Genomic DNA, 23,755 nt, shown 5'->3' on the forward strand with positions numbered 1-23,755 from the left:
TAAATCCTGCATTTCCGCGTCGTATATACCCTTCGTCAGGGTGTTCAGTGAGCAAGCTTCGTGATATGTCTATTAGCATAGACCAAGAGCTGGGAGATACTTGAACTTAGGCTTAGCAATTACAGACTCCGCACGGCGGAGTTTCGGCAGTAGCCGCGTTCACCAACCGGAGGGTCGTCGTCGTTGCCGACAGCGTTCGTGCAGTCCGTGTCTGCCTTCGTAACTTCCAGCCGCCGGTCCTTTCCAACCTCCTCACCTTTTTGTCAACGGCAGCCGCTGTAGCATACACCGAGCAAAATGTCTGACCTGTGTCCAGTTTACGCCCCCTTTTTCGGTGCAATGGTGAGTTGGCAATGACGTTTGGCTGTCTGACGGTGTATGAACGATTGCGTGTACAGGGCTGCACTAGCGCCATTGTCTTTACATGTGAGTAGATGTTTTATCCGCCTTGCTATCGTTCCTGCGAGTTGTGGTGGAACCAAAATATGCCGAGTTCGAATTTTGACCGGGTACATGCATCATAGGCATAGGAGCGAGGTTCGCATCTATACTTTCGCTCTCTGTAATACTGTTTGCTAATGGGATTTACATGGACTAGCTATGGTACCGCCAAGTCTGGTGTTGGTATCTCCGCCATGTCAGTGCTGCGGCCTGACTTGATGATGAAGTGTGTCGTTCCCGTTATTATGGCTGGTATCATTGCTGTGCGTCCTTCGTGCTCCGCGTGTGTACCCATCGTTGACACAACGCGCACAGATCTACGGACTCGTCGTCTCGGTGCTCATTTCCGGTGGCTGTGAGTGCTCATGCGAGACGCCTTGAGTGTACGGCGTTCCAACCTAACATATCTCTAGTGGAGGTGCAAATGACCCTGTTCCAAGGCTTCATTCAACTTGGTGCTGGCCTGTCAGTCGGTCTCGCTGGTCTCGCTGCTGGTTTCGCCATTGGTATCGTCGGAGATGCTGGTGTGAGGGGAACTGCGCAACAACCTAGGCTTTTCGTCGGCATGGTACGTCCTGAACTACTTATTTCTCCTTGGGCACATCGGGAGAGGACCGACAAATAAACAAATCTCTGACCGCTTGCTCTGCTTAGATTTTGATCCTCATTTTCGCCGAAGTTCTGGGTCTTTATGGTATGTCCGCACAATCATTAGGATAATGACGTGCTGACTGTTCATAGGTCTCATCGTCGCTCTGATTATGAACACGAGGGCCTCCCAGGTCAACCCTGGCATCGTATGTATTGATATTTTGTATCCGCCAAGACGTGTTATTGAACCTATCTGCAGTGCTCGGCATAAGCAGAATACGATGAAGGGGCTTCTAAGTCGCTCCATCGTCGAAGTGATCTCTCAGGAGTCCACCCACTCCCTATTCCCTACGACCGTCCCCGCGTGTCAACCGCGGTATGTTTGCCGTGCACTACGTCCATAGCAAAGAATTGCCTTCTGCATATAATATATCCATTTTCTCCCCGTATCTCCTTCCGTGTGCCCGAAGCGAGTTGTGAAAGGGACATGATGCTATATCAAGCTCTCTAAGTTTGTGCTGCTTTACGCCATTATTGACGTGTACAAACGTGGCTAGGTGAAGTGGCTGCAGCTCCGTGCCAGCGTATTACTATTAGCCACAGCCTAACTTAGCTTGCACTTTGTCGGTAAGGCCTTCATTGACCTCCGCCTCGTCGTCTGCGCCAGGCCTTGCGCCTTTCACGACCAGCGATGTTGCCTGCGACTCTGATGGCACTTCTGGCGGCGTCGCCTGTGTTTTCGCAGCTGAGTTCCGCGCCGCCGAAGACCGTCAACGATCCCTTTCGTGCTATATCACTTCAAGTGCCTAAGGAACCGGAGCCTCCGGTGTGCTGCCTGAAACCTCTATCTCGGCTGGAACCTGTAGAGGAAGAGCTGCTACTTTCTTTCGAGGAGTGGAAGGCGAAACGTTCCTCGCAGGAGCAGGAGGCGGCGCACCGACCGCGCTCCACGGGAGGGGCAAACGGGACTTCCAGAGGTTCTGGCTCGGAGCATGGAGCGGAGTCCTCGTCTTCAGATTCTTCAGTGCCCTCAGCAGCTGGCTCAAGTATCCAGGAGGCTGGAGATGCAAGTAATGTGCCCCAGGACATGCTGCCACCGCACTTCAGAGTCCCCATCACGGATAGGTTTAACTACGCTAGCATGGACTGCTCCGCCCGGGTGCACACCGCGCACAGGTCTGCGAAGTCCCCTCATAATATCTTGTCGTCAAAGAAAGATAGGTACATGCTCAGCCCGTGCGCGAAGCCGGACGGGGAGAAGCAGTTCGTGGTGGTCGAGCTTTGCGATGATATCCGGATAGACACTGTCCAGCTAGCCAACTTCGAGTTCTTCTCGGGGGTGTTCAAGGACTTCACGGTTAGCGTGGCGAAGACGTATACGACGGATGCGTCGGAAGGGTGGACGTATGCTGGGACCTACAGGGCGAAGAATGTACGCGGTGTTCAGGTATGTCTTCTCCGTGCGTGTTTATGGTCTTCATCTACACGCTCTAAAGCGTCGTGCTAGTCATTCCACCCTCCGACCTCCTTACGGGATTTCTATCGCTATATCCGGATAGACTTCCACTCGCACTACGGCAATGAGTACTACTGCCCCATGTCTCTTCTTAGAGTGTATGGCCTGACACATCTGGAAGAATTCAAGTGGGATATATGGGCTCAGCAGGCCGAGGCTGAGGCCAAGGCGAAAAGGGCAGCCATGGAAGAGGCAGTGGCCGCGTCCACTCAGTCTCAGGAATTACCCCAGCCCGCGGAGCGACCGAGGGAAGAGACCGTAGCGTCTGCAAACGTCTCCACATCCCAAAGGCAGAGTACTCCACAATCCACTACCCATGAGTCACCTTCCACACAGAGTACCGAAGTATCCGCAGGCCCATCCACAGTCGAATCAGATACTTCGGCACGGACAGCTCCGGATTCATCCAACACTCATTCGACGCCTATTCGGCATGAGGCTATGGAGTCAGATACCGAAGAGGCTGGGACGTCCCTTGGCCATCACTCTACTGATACGGCTGGTCCGAAAGAAACTGCTGACCATCCTATAGCTGCTGGTCTAAGATCGAGCACGTCTGCATCTTTACACAACACCCACAATACAGTAACGAATCGCGATACACCAGTGCAACAGTCGGCAGCTGTCCCGCCTTTGGATGCTACCCCCACTTCCGTGGGATCGTCCTCACCACCCGCAAATTATTCGGGTGCCTCTCCAGAGACCAGAACGTCACAATCAAATGGCAACGGCTCTATCTCGAACACCTCGTCCTCTTCGACGTCTGTGCCCACCGTGGTTGCCAGCCCGTCGACAGCCACGGTAGTGTCGCTGTCACCGGTACCGCCGGCTTCGACAGGGGGCGAATCAATTTATAGGATAATCATGAACCGACTGAGCGCCTTGGAGGGCAACACAACTCTTTATGCGAGATACGTGGAGGAACAGACCGCTGCTATACGCGAAGTCCTGAGGAGACTCGGAGAAGACGTCGGGAGACTCGAGGGTATTGTAAGAGATTATCTGCCCCTGCATTTCGACGAGTATTCATGTATGATCCTCAGGGGAAAGCGCAGGCGCAGACGTATCAACGATCAATGCACGAGTTCGACAGGTATAGACGGAAGTTGGAGATAGAACACGGTGAATTATTATCGCGGGTGAATTATCTAGCAGACGAGGTATGTCTACTGCTTCGTGCTACGTCATCATTTCTGACGCTGGTGTTCGTCAGGTTGTGCTGGAAAAGCGGCTCGGGATCGCGCAGCTTTGCTTGCTCCTCGCTGTGCTCGTATTTATGTCACTGACGAGAGGCTCTAGAGTGGAGGGCATGATTGACCACCGAGCCGCTGCTATGTTAGACGGCATATCTAGGTCATCCTCCATGAGGGACTGGGGTAGGCGGACGCTCAGTTTCAGCGGTGATTGGGTCAGCCGTTTCAAGGCCAAAGACCCTGCTCATAGCACCCCTGGCCTAAGCAATTCTTCCAGGAAGCACGCAGGTCAGTGGACTCTGTCAGAGATCCTGCTACCTCGCTGACTCTGTCTAGATGGAAAGATTCAATTCCCTTCACGTTCGACCCCTCCGCAAAATGAGAACATCAAGCCTAGTCGGAAAGCAGAGAGTGACCGACCACACAAAACTGGCGGTCGACCTCATACTCCTACGTCACTTCGAACGCCCGGCAGTAGATATCTTATCCATCGAAGACCGCTGACTCCTACTGGCAACTCCTCGCCTCGTCCTCTCATACAGCGATCTAATTCGCAAGGCACACCTCATGGCTTCGCCTTGGTTGGCCCTGTACCGAAGTCGGCCAAGCGGTGGGCAAGGACGGCTCATTTGCACGAAGTCAAGACGCCAGGAAGGACCAAAGAGCAAGTCTCCGATGCATCACAAGATACTAATGGAGATGGCGGACCAAGAACAAATGGTATGGAGGACGACTTTTCCCGCAGATCAAACCACGATCGACTAGGGGTCGACGAAGCACAAGCCCGGGTTTCGCGGATGCCATCTCCTTTACGCATCTCCTCGACGGAAGACTCGCCTGGCCACGATACAAGACAGAATTCCGAGACCGATGCAGATGCGTGGATCGATACGGATATGGACGGCTCAGAACTTGACGTCAACCCAGGTCAAGACGTGGACGTCTTCGCCTAAAACGCCGCTCGGACCGTATCCACTCCGTCAAGAGAACCATTATGTACACAGAGCAAATCATCTGGCATGGGTTCTCCAATCCCAGGCTTCTCCGGAAGCGTTCTTCAGTTCGTTTATCTCCCTCCATCTCACCTACGGCATTCGCACGCACTACCCTCGCATTGGACTTGGACCAGCATGGTACATACACTTGTTTATTAGCATTGCATTTCATGGAACTATCGAGACCGTTTATGTACAGTAGCATGAGCGATTTACACGGAGAGGGTCACAGGGGCGCTCTATATCCGCTGACCAACCTGAACTTCCTGATCCTGCTTTAGACCAAATACCTTCAATCGTTAAGCCGGTATCTAACCGTCGGGCACTCGGCGCATGCGTATATCAGCAGGTATCCTACCCTGCCGCCAGAGCCGTTCCTTCCGTCTATCCCCCCGTGTAAATATTAGACCTCTCCCAGGAGCTATATAGGTACTACCGGTACGGTCACCGTTGAACGGCCCTCTTGAACGAAAGGCACGATGTCGGATACGCAAACACCCTTGGCGAAGCCGCACAAATGGTCGTCCTTTATGGTGCAGCTGTATGGCTCCAGGAAGCCTCCGGTGTGCGGATCCCTAAACCCTAATACCTTGGAAGAGATAGCGCGCGAGAAGTGCAAGGATCACCTAGGTAAGGGGTTAGTTTCATTCGTTTCGCCTTGCTGATCCAAGTTCGGTTTGAAGATGCGTACATGTATATCTTCGGAAGTGCTGGCACTTCGTCTACCCATCACGCGAATCGAAAGGCATTCGATAGATGGAGACTTGTCCCGCGTATGCTAAGGGACGCCACAGAGAGAAGCCTGGAGGCTAGTATCATTTGGAACGAATTCGGTACCTGACTCAGATGTCGCTTTAGACTACTATCTTTGGAGTCAAGTACCCCTCTCCGCTGCTCATCGCACCGATCGGAGTGCAAGGGATAGTCTGTCCTGAGGCAGAGCTAGCCAGTGCTGCAGCTGCGGCCAGGTGCAACGTGCCATACATAATGAGCTCCGCCTCCACACGCTCCTTGGAAGCTATAGCGAAGGCTAGCGGCAATGGTCCACGGTGGTATCAACTGTATTGGTGAGAACATTCTTCGTGAAACTCGAGTCCGTTCATAAAACAGCGCAGGCCGAAGTCCAATGACATCACACTGTCGCTCTTGGGCAGGGCGAAGGCCAACGGCTACACTGCTCTCGTTGTCACCCTGGACACCAATATTCTGGGATGGAGACCACATGATATCGACTCAGCGTACCTGCCATTCTTGAACGGCGTTGGGATCCAAAATGCCGTGGCTGACCCCGTATTCATGGCGCGGTTCAACCTGCAGCCCATAGTAGATGAGCGGCCCGAGTTTCCATACTCACCTGCTAAGATCGAGAAACTCGCGGCAGACGGTGACGAGAATGCCAAGCGGAGTTGCATGTTGGGGCGAGCCTGGCTGGCTGAGGCCAACTCCGGGGAGTTCAAAGTTTGGGATGATGTCAAATTCTTGTTAGACAACTGGGACGGCCCTGTAGTCCTCAAGGGTATCCAGACTGTTGCTGTAGGCTATGCGTTTCTTTCATCGGTATATCTACGGCTCACTCCTTCCCCTAGGACGCAGAGCAAGCTTTAGAAATAGGCTGTCACGGCATTGTCGTTTCCAATCACGGTTGGTCATTTTACTGTACCTTCCTTTGATAATGCCCTGATTTACCTGCTTCCATGGAGGTGGCAGACAGGTAGACGGAGCCATACCGTCTCTCTGGGCCCTCGAGCAAATCTGCTCTTCGCCTAAGATCCGTCAAGCGCAGGAAAGTGGGAAATTCACCGTAATTTTCGATTCAGGCCTTCGCACTGGCTCAGACGGCATCAAAGCAATGGCTCTCGGTGCCCAAGCCATCGGACGTACGTACCTATACCTGCCTTATCTTCTCGCCTATCTGACGACACTTCATAGTCGGACGACCCTACATGCACGGGCTGACAATCGCAGGTGAAGCAGGAGCTGAGGAGGTTATTAGGTCCTTCTTGGGGGATATGGAAGTAACTCTTGGTTTGATTGGTTGCACCAGCGTCAGTGATATTTGGTACAAGAAGGAAGAAGTTATGGAGAGAAGCGATGTATAGTAAGCATATACCTCACTGTGATTTACAGTACATGGAATAGCTGTAGCAAATTATCTTCGCTTTCAATGTGTGCTGTATTGGCGCCAGAGGCCAATCTTCTAAGTTCAGACGGGCAGCACAAAGAGGTAGGGCGCAGGTGCATCGGTCGCACTAAACCTACTGTTAATATTCTGGTGTCCTCTGAAAGACTTTTCAAGTGGTATCGCGGCGGTTGGTAGATCGGCGGAAAGAGTGGTATGCTCGTGACCCTCGATATGCTATATATGTCGGTATACAGTGAAAGGAGTGCAATGTACATATCGTCCGATGGTCCAACTACCAGTATTGTGATGTTCGATTTAGTGCTACATTGAGCTTTGCACATTGCTACCTACAAGATGAGGATGGGTGTTGAGTTACCCTTCAAACGCAAGTAATATTCACGATACCTTGGTTCTGCTCCTAAGAAGACATCCATTAGGTATCAAGACCCCTGTGGCCAGGACTTTGATCAGACGGACCACTTTCCAGATCTCTGTGGACCATGGGTTCGGAGGAAAGGCGGATCCGCATGCTGGCCTTGGATGCAGTTAGTTCTATGTCCTGACTCAGGCGTCCTGCGGTGCTCGTACTCGGGGCCGACAAATACGGCACACTGTCTAATGCAGAGAGGACCGTCGACGAAGACTTAGCTTGACTTATCAGGAGGCTGCTGTTCAATATCGATACTCTAGTAACAGGAGATGAAACGTACCGAGCTTTCCGTCTCGCATAGATTACCTCAGGTCTCACGCGCTTCATCTCCCGCAGGATATACCACATCGCGAGGATTGTCACCAAGATGGTGGCAACAGCCAATGGATACGTGACCTTCTTGTCGGACTTGCCACCTACCGGAAGGTGATGTGAAGAACGTCAGAATAACAAAGGGTTGCGAGAGGTATCGATATCACCTTCATAAGTCTGCAAAAAGATCACACCCAGGTAGACGTTCAGCATTTGTCTAGGCAGAGACAGCAAGGCCGCCATGGAAAATGATATAATTCCGACGCCGCATGTAGAGAAGACAGCCGTCGAAACTATACTCCAGTTCAGAAATTAGCCGTAGAATGGAAGAGCATGGTGCCCACGTACAATGAGGAGGGATTGCGCTGTACCGGGCGACGAGAACCACGCGGAAGCCGCCTTGCCTCACCACTCTGGTTAGGCATGCATAAGCTATCTGTTTCTTCTCGAGTTTCTCGCAGCGAGATCGGCAACAGTATTTGAATGCGCTATGTAGAGGTTAAGTGTAATCCTCCATAGTTACAGAAGGGGGACATACTAGAAGTTGCCAATTTCACCCAAGAACGTTCCGGCTGCGACGATCCCGAACCCAATCCAGAGTCCCCAGACGAGCCCGCAGATTAGAGCAATTATTTCGTGACCCCAGAGCTGCAGTAGGTGAGCCGAATTCACGACCGAGAGAACAGACAGTTATAACTGACTGGGGGAAAGGAGACAATGAACAATAGTGCTATGGGGATAACCCATGCCCCCGGAGTGCTACCGATTGAGAAGTAAGCAACATAGAAATGAATGCGCTGTGGTGATTACTTACTCTCGTAGCCAGTCAGATGCGGGCAGCATCCCCACAACTATGCGATCATGGAATATAGACAATAGAGCGACAAATACGGCCACGAATGCTAGAACGACCAGCAGCCCTACATATATGCAATTGCCTTCATTAGCCTTCGTGATTGAGAAGCAGGTGAAGGCTATACAGACATTTCCGTCGTCCTTGTAGCCACCATCGTGGGCTTATATATTTACGCCAGTCGAAGAATATCCAGGAATTAGTTATCTGTAGGGCCTGAGCCTCACTGGGAGTCGGGCTGGGTGTCCGAGTTACCGCCCTATCCAGTATGTCTGACTTGTTCTCGTCAAGGGACGGCACTCCTTCCGGAAGCGTCGAGGAAGCGGGGCGTTCAGGGAGAGGAACGTCGTGGTGATCAGTAGCAGGCTGGACGTCCATCGTGATGATAGAGGACTTCCTGTCCAGTGCGAAAAAGAACGTCCTGGTACAGTCCAGTGGGTCGCCTACCACAAAGACAGCAAGTTACGAGGAGAGCGGGTTGCAAGAGGAGGATTAGGCGGGTGGGACGTCCCAGCAAAAGAAGAATTCGGAAAGCTTCATGAAACGGTGGCGTGCGTTTAAGAGGCAGGGCGTCCGCGGGGCTGGTACGGCGCGAATGGACTTGACTCCCAGCCATGGGAACGTCCTCTCTCGTAAACGCTGCATATGGCCGATCCACAGCGAGAGAGCGACATCACCGGTCTGCCACCGCAGACTTCAGTACCGCATTCTCAGCTATATTACGCAGGAGACGAAGAGATTCGAGCGAAGCCCTGGCACTGCATCCCGCGCCGCATTAGTGTAAGGGATGGAAGGAGTCTTTAGATAACGTGGAGGACCAAAGTGGTGTTCCGAAGACTGATGGCTGCAACGTTGTCACTGGTCCGAGATTAAAGCGTCCCGGAACGATGGAACAACGTGGCAGACATAAGTATTTTACTGGAATAGCACAGCGCGGAAGCAATCAGATCCTCAGCCTGGAAGTTTTAGACATCTGCATAAGTCAGCCCTCGATGGTTCGTTTGCTTCGGGCCTTTGGTGATTCTCAATTATTCCTTTCAGTGCCCGGCTACCTTGAAAGACCTTTCTGCCAAAGAAGCAATTATTACACGTGAAGACATTAGTGAGTTCACCACCATCCTAACCCGAAGACAATAAAGGGACGTCACCTCCTGCTAGTGAGAATATTGATCACACTCTTGGGCGGGTCACTCCATTGGAGACGCCAGACCGAAATACAATGCGGCCAATACGTCCTACCTGGGAAAGAAAGTACGCCATTGCAGTTAGTCAGTGTCACGAGCTGAGAATGGCTGTGAGGGAAGCCGCAGCAAGGATATGACTGCGCTCACATTCTTTCACAGTACAGTGAAATATGAATCATGATCGCCCCGGCAATACCGCGAATCCAAGGTCCAGAATTCAACACGCGTCCGAATGGTGACGCATTTGAAAACTCGCACAAGGATGCCTAGTGTATGAACAATGAGTACGGTGGCGTCCGAATCGGGGTGGGACCCAGTGTCACCATCACGTGATCGTGACTAGTGGTACTCGCGCGTCGCATCCGCGTTTCCGATATACCCAGTGGCCCTGCGACTTTCGTGCGGCGTTCTATAGCGAACATATGGAGGGACAGAACGGCCAAACATCCGATGCATTGCATAACCAGGTCTGTGTCTGCGCAATGTTCTGGACGCGTCATTATTGATGTCAGTTCAGACGATACTGCGACAACGCCGCGAAATCGAGAGCTTGAAGAAACAGCTGAGAAAATTCATAGCGAAAGCCAAGACACTTGTTGAAGATGACACCAATGGTGCCTCATTAAACGCTGCTGCCTCCTCAGCGTCCGGTAAGAGTAAATATGCAGACAGGGGCCAGAAGTCAGCTTCACTTGTAAATTCTAGTTCCGGATAATGAAGGCAGAGATGAAAGTAACGAAGATTCATTCGTGGCCACCGCTGTGTGGGATGACGGAGACGGGGTCTACAGATGCACCGATTGCCTCTGGGAAGTCATCGACCAGTTTTGCCAAGGCTGTGGCAGAACCTATGAGCATGACATGGAAGATGTTTGTATTTTTGGTCCTTATATTGGCCAGATAATTCATTCTTTGTAACCAGCTCCTTCCTCACGATCCTTACAGTAGTATCTCTACCAACGACGAGGCTCTCGTAAGCGACCGATTTAGAGCACCGCGCGGCACAACCCCGCTGCTAGACATAGAGCTAGCGCCTGAAGACGTGCAGAAACCGCCTGAATACTTACGACTCCTCCGTCGGGGGGGAACAGGAGCGATGTGTGAAAGGTACAAGTTGACATTTACCGAGAAGGGAGGAATCACCGCTAGAGCAGATAAGGGGCTGAGGGAACTCTTCGCGGGCCCCGCAATCGATGAAGACGACCTATGGTCCATTCACCTTGGGCGGTGCATCAAGCTGGAAGAAGCGGACACCGACGGCACTCAGTTCATTCAGGACTTGCTGGAGGAGGTACTCTATTTCCCTCTTCGCTCCGAATTCAGCCAGTGCATCTGGGAGCGCTGGGAGACCGTAAAGACCGACGCGGACGTATGGGTTACGAGACCAATCCTCGACCGATTCGAGCAGCTGGAAAACAGCGACGGCGAAGATTTCTGGGATGATGCGGACGACGATACAGTAGGCGCTCGCGAGTCCCTGTTGAGGGATCGGGCTTTGGCCGACGAATCGGACGAGGAGGTCATTCAACCCGATGAGTACGAGAGCACGGATGAAGAGTCAGGGGTATCGGACGGCTCGGATGATGAAATGGAAGACGCGGACTGGACGTTCCAAGCCGGAGTGTCTGACGCTGTCTACGATCCTAGTACGGATTCGGACATGGAGGACCAGCTTGAAGAGGACTGTTCAGATTGCGTTCCAGTCACAAAGACAGAGCTGGACGATGGAGCCGTGGCAGTCAAGCCTGAGGACCCGTATGACTCCGCGGACTCGGACTTCGACTCGGAAGAAGAGCTTAGCGGCGACGAATATGTGATCGCATCAAGAAAGTGAGAGAGAGAGACATTTAACCAAGCGGGTACATCGTAGATGATCGTACAACATGCGATTAATCGAGTAGTCCAATTCCGTAGTCCGTTAATAGTCCGTACTTCGTAACTAGTCGTCGGTCCTCCTTTTCATCGTCCTGGGACACGGCTGGGAAGCTATTCACGATGTGTAGATGCCGAGCAGGTCCGTCCTGTTCGTGACAGTATCATTGATACCACACGCGCCTATCATTTCCATTAGCCAGTCACTGCTTGCGCGAGACATTGTAGTACGTACCAATGAAATCACCATACAACGTCGCCCTCTGCGACATATACTGGCCAAATTCATCCAGCGCACACGACGAACCCGGGCCGTCCTGGCACCCAGGAATCGGAATGGGCGCCGAGTTCACCAGTGCCCGTACATAAGAGCTGCTCGTGCCGTTTGCCGCGCATTCTAACCTCTCCAGGCCGAGGTGTCCGAGGAAAGGGAGGATCTCGCTCGTCTTCCAAACTCGCGCGTAATTGATCTTGTCCGAGGGCATCGTCTTGTTCACGTCCAGGTCCGGGTAGTAATCGGAATTGTTGAAGAGTCCGAGAGCGGTGAGGACCAGAGGGGGCTCTTCGCGGTGGCTGAAAGACACGTAGAGAGATTGATTGAAGGTGGTCGAGTTTTGGTCGGATTTCAGGATGTCCAGCGACGCGCGGAGCCAAGGCAGGCCGAGTTGGGGGCCAATAGGGTTCCCGTATCTGAAGTCTACGCGTCAGAGCCTCAAGGTACACTGAAGACTAAAATCCATATACCCGATGCTATAAAAGTACATAAGGTCGTTGGCATACTCGAAGTCAAGCCACTCCTGAACAGAGAATAAATTGCAGAATTCCGTCCTGTTCCTGATTACTGTGTCGTAGCCGCACAATTCCTGCATGCCGAAGACGTCGTCTACCGTGAAGTTAAAGCCGGGGACAGCGGCATTGAACCTGGCGATGATAGGAGCGGTGTACTGATCCTGCCATGCGCCTTGTTGCTCCGAGCCTGCTGACGAGTGGAAATTCGGGCAAGATATCTGGCGGAGTGCAAAACCATTAAGGCTAGCGAACCAGGTGAGCGGTTAAGCTACTTACATGAGGTGTTAGGGAGTTGGCGCTGTCGTTCTCGCCTTCGTTGACGACGACCAGCTGCGCGCTGTCGTTGCGGGAGAACGCCCCTTGTATGAAGGCCTGCGCAGACTCGACCGTCCTGGATGCTGTAAACTATTCAGCGAAGTCCATCGGATTGCTTGTGCCAAATGCGACTCACCTGAAGCGGCCCAGACTCTAAAAGCGCCGCTCGTCGTCGAAGTGAGGTTTGGGTACATCCTGGCGATAACACCGCCGAAAGCCTGCGCAGCCTGGATACCAGACGGGGTCACTTTCTCGAGCTGCGCGGTCTCGTTCGTAATCGGCGACGTGTAATTCGCCAAGAACCGCAAGTCGCTCGTCCGGGTGAAGGCGGACTTGTCTGAGAAGTTTGCTAGCTTTTCCAGGAAGGGCGAAAGATATGTCTCATAGTCGTACTAGATAGAATGCGTGAGAGAGACCAAGACTGAGTGTAGGATCGTACATACATCGTTAGCGTAGATGTTGGAATGGCGAACGAGGTACGTCGCCTTCGCGACTGAACACCCTGAAGGAACGTCCGGGTCTAGCTGGACGCCCGGAGCGTCAAAGTAGGGAGCAATCCCGGCGAGATGCTCCAGGACATCAAACTGGTATCCGCCTGGTCCCTCTATCACTTGTCGTTTGTCTGCAAACGAAGACTTTTTAGCGTGACTTTCTGCAACGTACCGTCTTCACGTACGGTGCGGGATAGTGATGCCGTTGACGCTGGCGTAGCTCAAGACTTCATCCCGAGTCTTGAAATACGGTACAGCGGCCGTTGAGGTTAGCGAAGAGACAATGCCGAGGAGAACAAACGGCGACGATAGCCTGAGCATCCTGACAGACATGTCTTCAACCTCGAGGTGAGCACGACAGCGCAGGCAACCTACAGCTGCCCCGCATTTTATGCTGCACGGAAATTAAGCGAGTAATGATATCATTGAACGTAGGTACCGGCGGCGCAATTGCAACTGCGCTTGCCAAGAGCTTCTGCATGGAGAGGTTGCTCTGATGTTGCGGGTGGCGACCGGCGGCACCTGCGACGCGTGACGTCACGCGGCCGTCTTAGAGTAGTACGAGCATAGGAAGGTCGAGTACATGTACTTCGCACATAAACGTCCTAGCCAACGATACAATGTAGTATCCACTACAACCAGAGCATTAGAGTAAGTTCGTTAGTCTTAGAGGTCGAACGGCAGTATCGGCACAATACTCTAGATGATCTATGGAGTTCACAGAACGGAGGAGGGAGTGGGATGTATAGCTACAATGACAGAGTTGCCCGAAATCTACACTCTAATAACTCTATTGAAATGGCTCGCTATCGTCGAGCCCCGCACTGCCCAGGCCGAACTGACCTGGGTCTTCTCCTACGTTCGTGATGAAGTTACCCCACTCGTCGAATCTGGCTTTCTGGTTCGGAATGAACAGGGTACGAAAGACAAACCGAAAACTCACGAAAATCCGCTTGGCGCATTGAGCCACAAATTGGATAGGTGGTCGTCCCAGAATATATTCGCTTGTGGTCCCGGATGATCGGAGCCAACGTCAGCCTGAGAGGACTGCATTCCGGATGGCAACATCCCCTGAGAGGGTCCCATGAAGCCTCGATCATTAGGCGACTGGGCAGAATGAACTGGAGGTTGCACTTGCGACAGACTCGCCGAGGAGGAAAGGAGATCTAGCGGTGTGGTTGCCTGGAGAGACGCGCCGTCCGGTTGAAATGCCCTGCCAATATTTGGTGAGGTTTGGCTGCCCCATAAGAAGGCGTTGTAGATATCGTAGTCAGTGCTTAACGCCAGATTGCCCGTCTCGTGACTAAAAACTGGGAGGCCGGCAACATCCGCTGGAGTCGGCAGAGAACTCGCGTCAAAGGTTGACGTTGACGGGTCCGCATACTGTGGCTGTTGGAGGATAGAATGGGAAGCGTCGTCGGTGCCAGAGCCAAAATTCGCATCGGTGCTACGACCGGGCATCCCTCTGTCCTCAGTCTCTTCATGTTCTCGCTGGCGCTTGTTGACTGGCATATAACGGGGGTTGGAATACAAGTCTCCGGCTTCCACCAGACTACATAGTATGTCACTAGAACATGTGGCGTCAACCGGTGCCAAGTGTGGAGCACAGGGCCCAACTCACCGCAATCGGCCTGCCAGATACCAGCTATCCGCACTGTGAACAGTAGTAAACGGACGGATATAGAGTAGTACACACCGCGGCTCAGACTGTTCCAATACACGCAGGCCTTTCTTGACTTCATCCATCTCCTTGGAAGGATCAGAACAGAGCCCTGATCGCGTGCCTGCCCATACGTTGAACAGTAGAACTATGCACGCGCTGAAAAGCCCGGACTCGGTCTAGGTGTCGGCAAACGTCGTATGCACTATTGGACGACGACACAAAGCACTCACAAAGAGGAAATGCGGGAAATGACAGTTGTCGCGCTGGTGGACGGTATCAAGTATACGGATAAGAGCCCGGGCGGCATTGGTGCAGATCGTCAGAGAGGGGAGGTTCGAGGTCTTTCCGGGCTGCGGGATGAAGGGCCGGTGGACTATTATCTGAAGACGGTAGTAGGCACAGTAGAGATAAGCGGACTGGAGGAAAAAGAGGCAGTCTTCGCGATGTGGGTCCCAGTGTACTGTAAACGGGTGAGAGACAAAGTAAACCAATCAGCGCGGCACGTACGATGGCTTGGCAAGCTGTCTCTCCATTCGTTCAGAGCGGAATCTAGCTGCGCGACAATGCGTTTCTCCCATTCATCTCCCACGAATCCCATCATCAATTTCGACTTATGGATGGAGTACTATCAGAATATCAGAATTTGCAACTGCGCAACATCGTAATGTCTGACATACTATCGTTTGGTGAGCAAATGCCAGAATCCGGTCCAGTTTGATTGACCAGATGAAATATGCGAGCTTGGATGGTCTGTCCTCCGGTTGCTTCATGACGGGATTCGAATTGGAGTCAAGCCAGTACTCATCATCGCATTCAATGGGCATATCAAGGTCGAAGCTAGGATTTGATTTATGTTACCGCGTGAGTAGCCTTGAGCCCAATAGATACTCACGCTTCTTCATTAATAGCAAAGGATCGACCAAGAGTGGCGCTGTAGTAGCGATCGAAAGATACGAGCGTCCTGTATACCTAAGTGAGGAGGGCGCGTCGCAGTTATGCATACGGACGCACCAGAAAGCGCGTCTCCATTGCTCATCCTCGACCAACAGCGCCGGCGACCTACAGCCTCGAAGGCGATGCACTCCAATGTCCTGTGCTGCTCGGATACCCACCCCAATTACCAGCCAGCCGGATTCCGGTACAGACGAGGAGCTCAAGAAAACGGTCACGAGCTGAAAGAACACGATGAGCGTCTGAACTGTGGAATCGGAGGAGGGGCATATACAGTATGAGACTGCAGCTCATATAAGCACGGAGGTGCGAACAGCGACCTGCACGCTACCCGAGGCCGTAGTTGATTGAAGTATCTCCACCCCGCGGAATGCCAACCGTCATATCCGTCGATGAGGACTCGTTTGTCGTCCGACCACCTTGACCCACATGCACAAACCAGCAGCAACAGGCACGCGAATGCGTCCTCGCGAATATGAGTATCTCCTGCTACCTTCTTCTTGAACGATGGCTCGTGAAGCAACGGCACAAAGTCATTTATGTAGCGGAAGTAAAGGTTTATAAGCGATTCCATGAGGTCTGCGGGGGGAAACTCGAAAGCCTGGCTAGACGGACAGGGACCCGCCTTATTGTGCTCTTCCCACTGCAAATACCGGATGATTAGCTATTAGTCTCTAAGATACATTCATCATAGAAAACCCACGGGGCACGCTGACCAAAATTCAGTACGCATACGGCCCCAAGGTCTCAGGGCCGGGTTCTTTGCAATGGCATGCCCAAATTTCAGGCCCAAGGTACTGTTGAGCAACCTGAATCCGCTAGACTCGCCGATATACCGAGGGACGACAGGTTGCAGGGAAAGGGACTTCATGTGGGCCGTGAGACCGTTTACAAAATAATCCCCAGAGCACATGTCGGACATGTCTGGATCAAGAAAGCAACCCTCCCCAATTGGCGGTGGTCCACAGCAGGGTTCGACAAGGGTACCGTCCAATGGGCTCTCATGGTCCAGGGATTCTCGTGGGCGAGAGGTTGTGGCTACCGAGACGTTACCGCTGGACGTCTCGTCTTCGGAAGTGTCACCAGCAGCCATCTGTGGTCGTGATGTTTACATACAGAGGAATCAATAACCGTTCACGCACCTTGTTGAGAAGTTGCTCCATTCTGTTCAGACGACTGTCGAGGCTCTCTGCAACCCTACGATAGTCGAGTGTGCGGTTCGGTCAGTTGAGAACATCTACCATATATATTACGGCGGTACCTCTTTGAAGGACCTCGTTTCTATCGTAACATTAATTTAATGCATGCTCGGCCGAGTGCTGCGATCATACCTTGGTAGCATCCTCGTACGTACATTCGACGTGAGATATTGAGCAATTCGAGCACTTCTGATCTGTACGCTCTATGCCATCGCCTTAGAGGCCGTCACTTTGCGTACCAAGGAAGGATGATATATCGCCTTTACTTACACCGAACTATCAGAGTGTATTAGTAAGTACTGCATCTCTGAGTGATGATACATCCTCACTTTTCTTCCGCCTGCATGAATCGCAGGCTCGTTGAACTCGCCGTTTCTTAGCAGTACTGAATCCACCTTGGCCGTCTTTCAGGTCTTCCGCAGAGGCCATGGCGGCCATAACTATCCCGTCCGAAGCTGTTTTCTATGTAGGTGCGGCTCGGATGAACACCTACGAACACGTCCGACCCTCTGCGGACAAGCCGAAAAGACGCGGGTGGCGGCTGTGCCACCTGCGTGCCGTCGGAACGTTCCGAGAAGACCCGAATTTCGATACTTAGCCGAACTCTCCCGTCAGTGTCACAAGAGATTACAAGCCTGTGCCGCCGACAATGTCTTTAGTGAACGCAGCGGATAGCTCAGACGTGGCTTTTCTCCACATACCAATAATGTTGGTACCAGTACCTGTGTAATCATAATAATGCAGCGTCTAATGCAGCAGACATTGCCATTCCACTGGCAGCGACCTGCAGCACATCTCCACCAGAGACCCAAGCAAGAGAGGCCAACTAGTAGACCAGATAAGGCATGCTTGCATCAACGTCGGGTTCTTCTATGGCGAGTAATCTCCAAGAGTGTTCCGACGGATGAAGGTTCTCATCAATATTACTTTCAGTGAAGAATCACGGTATACCGGAAGAGACAATCCAAGAGGCTCTTTCGGCGACGAAACGCTTCTTTTCCTTACCTCTCGAGACAAAGATGAAGGTCTGAACCCCCGGCATGCATAGCAACGTGTTGAGATACTTAGACTGCTAATGATGTGACACAGGTAGACATGCGTGCGACGCCCAATTTCAAGGGATACAATCCTCTCTTTTCTAGCAACAATGACCCGAATGGTGCGAAGGACATGCACGAAGGATTTGAGTTCGGTTGGGAAGAGCTGAACCCGAAGGAGCTTGACGAGAAACGCGCCAACGACGGCGTTATGGCCGGAAATAACGTCTGGCCGCGAAAAGACGATGCCCCGCACTTCAGAGAAGCCGTCTTAACGTACTAGTAAGTCAGCCAGTATGCAGAGTCGGTGCAGACTAGACGCGCTCAATGGATTCTCGTAATCCCTATGTGTAGCCACGAGGCTGTGAAATTAGGGAAGTCGCTCTTCCCGCTGTTTGCACAAGCACTCAATTTACCGGAGAATTTCTTCGACGACAAGGTGCGCTTTCTAGCTCTAGCCTCATGCCCCCATCTCGTTTTTGTGGATCTCTTGGGGAAGCATCATGATCGTCGACTAACCCTAACATCATTCCAGACCAAGAATTCGGCGGCGCTCATGCGGGTGCTGCATTATCCCCCGCAGACTCCAAACATTGACGATAAAGTGCTGGGGATTGGTGCCCATACCGAGTAACTAACCTGTTTCCGTTTGCACGCAGCTGATTGACTGGCGTGCCGCTAGCTGGGAGGTCAGCTTTCCTCGTGCAGCAATGGTCGCGACAGTACTCATGGTGGATGATCTCCAGTGCTTCACACTCCTCTACCAACAGACAGATCCGCCTATTCAATCCTTGCAGGTTCTCAACGCATCCAAGCAATGGATTGATGCTCCTCCTATTCCGGGGACACTCGTGGTAAAGTGTGTTCCTCATTACCTTTCGCGGTCCTGTAAGTTTAGCTCACCTAGTGTATAATAAGCTTGGGAGATCAATTTGCACGGTGGACGAGTCAGTCTTTCGTTTATTAGTGTTTCCGTTGATACCGACCGTTTACGCTTGGCAAGACGATATCTTCAAGTCGACCGTCCACAGGGCGGCAAATAGATCGGGGGCCGAAAGGTATTCTATCCCTTTATTCTTCGGGACAGACTATGACGTACGCCTGGAGGTGAGTGTGCATGTCTTACGCGTAGCTGGCTATTGTTATTGACACAAATGCCGAAGCCGATCCCAAGCTGTGTTTCTCCCGACAGACCGCCAAAGTACGAGGTCATGACGGCTGGGGAGTATGTTAAAGAAAGACTGAAAGCAACTTACGGTCATTGAACGAATGAGGAGCTAAGCGTCTGGCGTAGGTCGATATCACAGGGGGCTAGGCTGCGCGACAAGGTATAACATCTTGTGTGCGTTCCGGGTAGGCAACGAAACTGCTCTTCTGATGGCATGACAAACCCGTCCGGCGCCATCGCACCGAGCCCTACGCTGCTCAAAAAGAACGCGGCAATGAAGAACTATGTTTTGGAATAGGTTGAGATAAATGCTCCTCCAGTCTGGTGGAAAACATATAGTCGCAACATACTTGCTGTATATAGGTTAGCGTTTTTGAATGCCGCGGAGGAGCGCGGACTGATCGGTCATAGTACCAGTGGCAGTGCTACCGGCAATCACGGCAACGCCCGGGAATGAGTTCGCACGGGTGATTATTGCAACTTTTCGAGCAAATTCCATTTCGGCAAACTCTGTCCCTTACCACAATGAGCGTTCACTTGCCCCCCTCCGCTCTGGAGAATCTGCCCAACAACGAGGACAGAGAGTCCGCAAGCAGCGGCTCTGAAGTCGAGGATGAAGAGGACAACAATTTCGACGACTGGGTTTCGGAATCTGTAGAAGAGCAACCCTGCGTCTCACTATTCGACGAGAAGACCTTATCATCGGTCAGTGAGGCATTGAAGTACGACAAGGAAGTTCATGGGTTCGACCTGGATTTAGTGTGCTCGAATCTCTGTATGTATCCAGGTTTACCTAGCACATTCTGTTGCTAATTCTCTCTAGCCCTGGATTTCCATCAGCGAATCCGATTGATCAATTACATCCGAAAGCAGGTAAGTCGTAGAGTCGCATATCGATCTATCAACTTCAATGAATCAAAGCCAAGAAACCCTCAGCCGCCGAGGTGTCCAATTTGAAAGGCGATGAGGCATTCTTTGCATCCGATGAATATCTCTTACCGGCGTTAGAAGACGATCCGCTGTTGCGTAAGTCCTATTCCTCAATCGCAGGGCTCTGTCCTACTGGGTAGCTGTTCTGCGGAAGCTCTTTGAAGCTCGTAGGAAGCTGCTAGCTATGGTCGAGTTCGCCCAGTCCTCCGGAATCAGTTGCTAACGAAAGCAGAGGTTCAAAATGATGATTGGTCTGACGAAGAAGGTCCGAGTGTCGCTCAGCCTGAAGATCTCAAAACGGCTATTCGGAGAATCAAGGCCCTGGAAAATGAATTGTCTCGAGCTAAGCAAGACTTATCCGACTACAGAGCGCTTGTCAGTCGCCAGGTGGACCTTGCGAGGCTTGTGGATGAGCTGGGAGATGCTGCGGGACCAAGTTCGCAACCGGTTCCCCGAGATGATGACTCGCACTACTTCGAGAGCTATGGCGAAAATGGTCGGTCTACTTCACTCGGCGAATTTGACGAAAGACTGATGGATAGTGCAGATATCCATGCCGTCATGATTCAAGACAAAGTGCGCACTGCAACATACGCTTCTTTCATCATGGGCAGCCCAGCGCTCTTCAAGGATGCCGTTGTACTTGATGTCGGCTGTGGCACAGGTATACTCTCTCTATTTGCTGCGCGTGCGGGTGCAAAGCGGGTCTTTGCCGTTGACGCCAGTAAAATTGCAAACAAAGCAAGACAGATCGTCAAGGATAACGGGTATGAGGACGTGATCACGTACGTAGTATTTTGGGTATTACAGTGACATCCACTGACGGCGGTCTTTGCACAGCGTTATCCAGGGCAAGATAGAAGATATCTCCCTACCGGAGGGGATTGAGAAAGTAGACGTGATCGTCTCGGAATGGATGGGATACGCTCTGCTGTACGAGTCGATGTTGGACTCTGTATTAACTGCGCGTGACCGATTCCTTCGGCCTGAGGGAGTCCTGGCGCCTAGCCAGTGCCAGATGATGTTGTCCCTCTGCGATGCCAAGGAAATTTACAAAGAGAGGATCAAGTTCTGGAGTGATGTTTATGGTATGCAGCTCGTCGACGTACCTCGCGCAGTTTGTTGACCTGTATTCCAGGATTTGACCTGTCAGCAATGTCAGAAGATGTCTACCACGATGCCGTTATGGATGTAGTTGGGCCTGAAACTCTTGTTAGCGAACCCTATTTAATAAAAGTATGTCGTGTCTGTCGATTCGCCGCTTACTTGGTCTGACTCTCATATTGCCGTAGGATCTTCACCTAGGGAGCGTATCACCACGCCAACTTTCGTTTACCTCCTCATTCACGCTGGTCTCTACGTCGGACCGACGCACAAAAGTGCACGCATTCATCCTGTACTTCGATACTTTCTTCACCTTGACTGGGCAGCCTATCCCGGAGGGTACTGAAGTACATATCGTAAACCAGGGCGATGCTATTCTAGCTGAGGTGTGGCCAGTAGGAGCGCTCCCTGGCAGGGCACCCAAGCCAGTACGGAGGGAGAGTCAGGGTGAGGGCCTAAAGAAGGAGAAAATCACTAGCTTCAGCACTGGGCCCAGGAGCGAACCGACGCACTGGAAGCAGACGCTGTTCTTCTTGAGGGAGCCTATAGTCGTAGAAGAGGGTAGGCACCAAATTTTAACTCGGGCGACCTAGGCGCTGATCATATTGTCTAGGGACTGTTGTCTCCGGTACTTTCCATTGTCGCAAGAGCGAAGGAAATTCAAGAGAACTGGACGTTGAGATTCATTACACCGTGAAGAATGAAGGGGACAAAGAACCGGGGGATGTAGTGGTGCAGATGTTCAAAGTGCGGTGAAAAGAAGGCCATGCGTGAAGTCCGTTAATGTATTACTGCTATCCTTTAGAAGATGATAATATTCGTCCAACATAGATTGATCAGACTTGGCTTGAAATGTGTAAGTCCGACAACGATCGGGCGTGACTGGTTTTCGGAAAGTCGCGGTAGGATCATCAAGTCAAGTACAGAGAAGCGTGTCTGCAGCGCATGTTGAGACGACCTTCAGAGTCGTTCCTCCATCGTCAATCGGACGGAGGCTGACCGTGGCTGACTTGGCTGGCCGGTGAGGCTCACTGACGACGGGAGTCTGCCGCCCGTCAACCGCCTCCCTCGCCAGCCGCCGTCAACCGGGCCAGATCAACATAAATACGGCAGCACCATGTCATTGTAACTTCACCTCCTGCCCTCACCTCCCTCACGCGTGTTCCCTAGTTGCTAGAGACACTACCTCCACCCTCACCTTGATCATGCCTTCGACAGCGCGCTTTGTATCCCTCCTGGGATTCGTCTCTCTAGTCATGGCTGCTCCAAGTGCTAACGGTAGTGGAACATCCAATCAGGCCGGATACGTCCCTCGCGTTGGTCCTCCGAACGCGAACTGCACACGTCAGACATACCAGCTGGATATCACTAGTAGCAACGCAGGCTCCTAAAACCATCCGTCTCCGCGTCCTCGATCCTCTCTGCTGAGGCGTATGTGAAGATGTTATGTAATAGGGCTTATATAATGCAACTTATTTATAGATGTATTTCCTAATTAAGACGACTAGTGAGGATGAGGACGCTCTGAGACGGCTGGCCCAACTCGTCGTCCGAGGTTTTACCGGAATTATGTAAGGCAGCTAAGCGACTAACGACGCGTCGGTTTACTGCCGGTTTGTCGACTGCCCAATTCGGATTTTCGAAGTGGCTTTCTCGTCGCACCTCAGCTGCCTTTGTCCTCTGCTCGCACGCGTGTCGATGGCGGAGCATATGAATTCAGCATTTAATAGAAAGACACTGTCTGGTGTAGTAATAATACATAAGGAGTCTAAGGGTCTTTTGCTTTGTATTCTCGATGGATAGATTATTTTGAATACATTGGTAAAGGGCAAGCACCAGGCTCTTCAATGAAAAGTAGCCTGACACCTTATGACATGAGATATTATGTTTAATCTCATTTGATTTCGCTAAAGAGATGGAGACAGTAGTTTCTTGAATCTTGTAGTAAATAATTGTTCACTATTTTCTTTATTGATATGGGGGAGACTCGGTGGAAGTGCATGCAATCCACAACGCAGATGTAATACATTATTTTGTTATTAACAGCTTTATTGCCGTCCACGCGCGTGCGAGCAGAGGACAAAGGCAGCTGAGGTGCGACGAGAAAGCCACTTCGAAAATCCGAATTGGGCAGTCGACGAACGTCGATAAACCGGCAGTAAACCGACGCGTCGTTAGTCGCTTAGCTGCCTTACATAATTCCGGTAAAACCTCGGACGACGAGTTGGGCCAGCCGTCTCAGAGCGTCCGGATCCTCATCCTCACTAGTCGTCTTAATTAGGAAATACATCTATAAATAAGTTGCATTATATAAGCCCTATTACATAACATCTTCACATACGCCTCAGCAGAGAGGATCGAGGACGCGGAGACGGATGGTTCTAGGAGCCTGGTAGCAACGTCGTATTTCAGAATGTGGACAGTAATGCCAACGAGGTACGTCTATATGGTATAGCCAGCTACACCATACTGACATGCGTGTTCAGACATATTTTACGAAGTTACTCCAAGTCTTCTCACCTTTGCCCGTGAACTTCAGTCGGGAGTATGAGCATGCCGACAAGCAGCAGCTCTCACGGTCCTACTCCATCTCTGGCACG

The 23,755-nt window shown here is 51.8% G+C and overlaps 8 protein-coding genes across 8 annotated transcripts; 5 read left to right on the plus strand and 3 right to left on the minus strand.

Annotated features, from left to right (window-relative positions):
- Positions 1–297: 297 nt before the first annotated feature.
- On the plus strand, positions 298–4,998 carry GLOTRDRAFT_121814 (uncharacterized protein; the record flags this gene model as incomplete). Its single annotated transcript, XM_007868885.1, has 13 exons — positions 298–342; positions 399–426; positions 525–537; positions 599–704; positions 757–796; positions 855–1,009; positions 1,096–1,135; positions 1,183–1,238; positions 1,778–2,479; positions 2,540–3,538; positions 3,592–3,708; positions 3,762–4,029; positions 4,078–4,998. The coding sequence occupies 13 exons, from the start codon at positions 298–300 to the stop codon at positions 4,692–4,694; spliced, it is 3,186 nt and encodes a 1,061-aa protein (XP_007867076.1). The 3' UTR covers positions 4,695–4,998.
- Positions 4,999–5,107: 109 nt separating this feature from the next.
- Positions 5,108–6,889, plus strand: GLOTRDRAFT_121815 (FMN-dependent alpha-hydroxy acid dehydrogenase). Its single transcript, XM_007868886.1, has 7 exons — positions 5,108–5,366; positions 5,420–5,544; positions 5,595–5,803; positions 5,852–6,269; positions 6,323–6,377; positions 6,437–6,613; positions 6,666–6,889. The coding sequence occupies exons 1-7, from the start codon at positions 5,216–5,218 to the stop codon at positions 6,833–6,835; spliced, it is 1,305 nt and encodes a 434-aa protein (XP_007867077.1). The 5' UTR covers positions 5,108–5,215; the 3' UTR covers positions 6,836–6,889.
- Positions 6,890–7,729: 840 nt separating this feature from the next.
- On the minus strand, positions 7,730–8,087 carry GLOTRDRAFT_43242 (uncharacterized protein; the record flags this gene model as incomplete). Its single annotated transcript, XM_007868474.1, has 2 exons — positions 7,730–7,893; positions 7,949–8,087. Coding segments are annotated over 2 exons (303 nt in total), but the record flags the coding sequence as incomplete, so codon positions are not given.
- Positions 8,088–9,445: 1,358 nt separating this feature from the next.
- On the plus strand, positions 9,446–11,470 carry GLOTRDRAFT_94239 (uncharacterized protein; the record flags this gene model as incomplete). The annotated part of the gene is made up of 7 exons (XM_007868887.1): positions 9,446–9,448; positions 9,495–9,555; positions 9,584–9,704; positions 9,981–10,104; positions 10,155–10,287; positions 10,343–10,506; positions 10,559–11,470. The coding sequence occupies 7 exons, from the start codon at positions 9,446–9,448 to the stop codon at positions 11,468–11,470; spliced, it is 1,518 nt and encodes a 505-aa protein (XP_007867078.1).
- GLOTRDRAFT_77615 (phosphoglycerate mutase-like protein) lies at positions 11,292–13,554 on the minus strand. The gene is made up of 7 exons (XM_007868888.1): positions 13,289–13,554; positions 13,056–13,234; positions 12,749–13,004; positions 12,574–12,695; positions 12,253–12,515; positions 11,744–12,198; positions 11,292–11,691 (listed from the first exon to the last, which is right to left on the minus strand). The coding sequence occupies exons 1-7, from the start codon at positions 13,434–13,436 to the stop codon at positions 11,627–11,629; spliced, it is 1,488 nt and encodes a 495-aa protein (XP_007867079.1). The 5' UTR covers positions 13,437–13,554; the 3' UTR covers positions 11,292–11,626.
- Positions 13,555–13,693: 139 nt separating this feature from the next.
- Positions 13,694–17,417, minus strand: GLOTRDRAFT_62199 (uncharacterized protein). Its single transcript, XM_007868889.1, has 16 exons — positions 17,246–17,417; positions 17,187–17,192; positions 17,049–17,131; positions 16,979–16,998; positions 16,860–16,914; positions 16,421–16,810; positions 15,992–16,360; positions 15,778–15,938; positions 15,659–15,727; positions 15,444–15,603; positions 15,274–15,391; positions 14,997–15,226; positions 14,800–14,942; positions 14,725–14,748; positions 14,047–14,670; positions 13,694–13,993 (listed from the first exon to the last, which is right to left on the minus strand). Exons 1-16 carry the CDS (start codon positions 17,352–17,354, stop codon positions 13,894–13,896), a joined length of 2,661 nt encoding a protein of 886 aa, XP_007867080.1. The 5' UTR covers positions 17,355–17,417; the 3' UTR covers positions 13,694–13,893.
- A 280-nt stretch (positions 17,418–17,697) lies between these two features.
- Positions 17,698–19,218, plus strand: GLOTRDRAFT_43544 (Clavaminate synthase-like protein; the record flags this gene model as incomplete). Its single annotated transcript, XM_007868500.1, has 10 exons — positions 17,698–17,795; positions 17,827–17,941; positions 18,006–18,235; positions 18,308–18,392; positions 18,489–18,583; positions 18,636–18,642; positions 18,700–18,812; positions 18,872–18,900; positions 18,957–19,060; positions 19,117–19,218. Coding segments are annotated over 10 exons (978 nt in total), but the record flags the coding sequence as incomplete, so codon positions are not given.
- Positions 19,219–19,646: 428 nt separating this feature from the next.
- On the plus strand, positions 19,647–21,911 carry GLOTRDRAFT_42576 (protein arginine N-methyltransferase; the record flags this gene model as incomplete). Its single annotated transcript, XM_007868430.1, has 9 exons — positions 19,647–19,896; positions 19,945–19,994; positions 20,048–20,147; positions 20,284–20,547; positions 20,599–20,836; positions 20,892–21,139; positions 21,190–21,287; positions 21,344–21,716; positions 21,769–21,911. 9 exons carry the CDS (start codon positions 19,647–19,649, stop codon positions 21,909–21,911), a joined length of 1,764 nt encoding a protein of 587 aa, XP_007866621.1.
- Between the last annotated feature and the right edge of the window lie 1,844 nt (positions 21,912–23,755).

Source organism: Gloeophyllum trabeum (genome assembly GCF_000344685.1).
Source record: "Gloeophyllum trabeum ATCC 11539 unplaced genomic scaffold GLOTRscaffold_00008, whole genome shotgun sequence".
Taxonomy (NCBI): Eukaryota; Fungi; Basidiomycota; class Agaricomycetes; order Gloeophyllales; family Gloeophyllaceae; genus Gloeophyllum; species Gloeophyllum trabeum.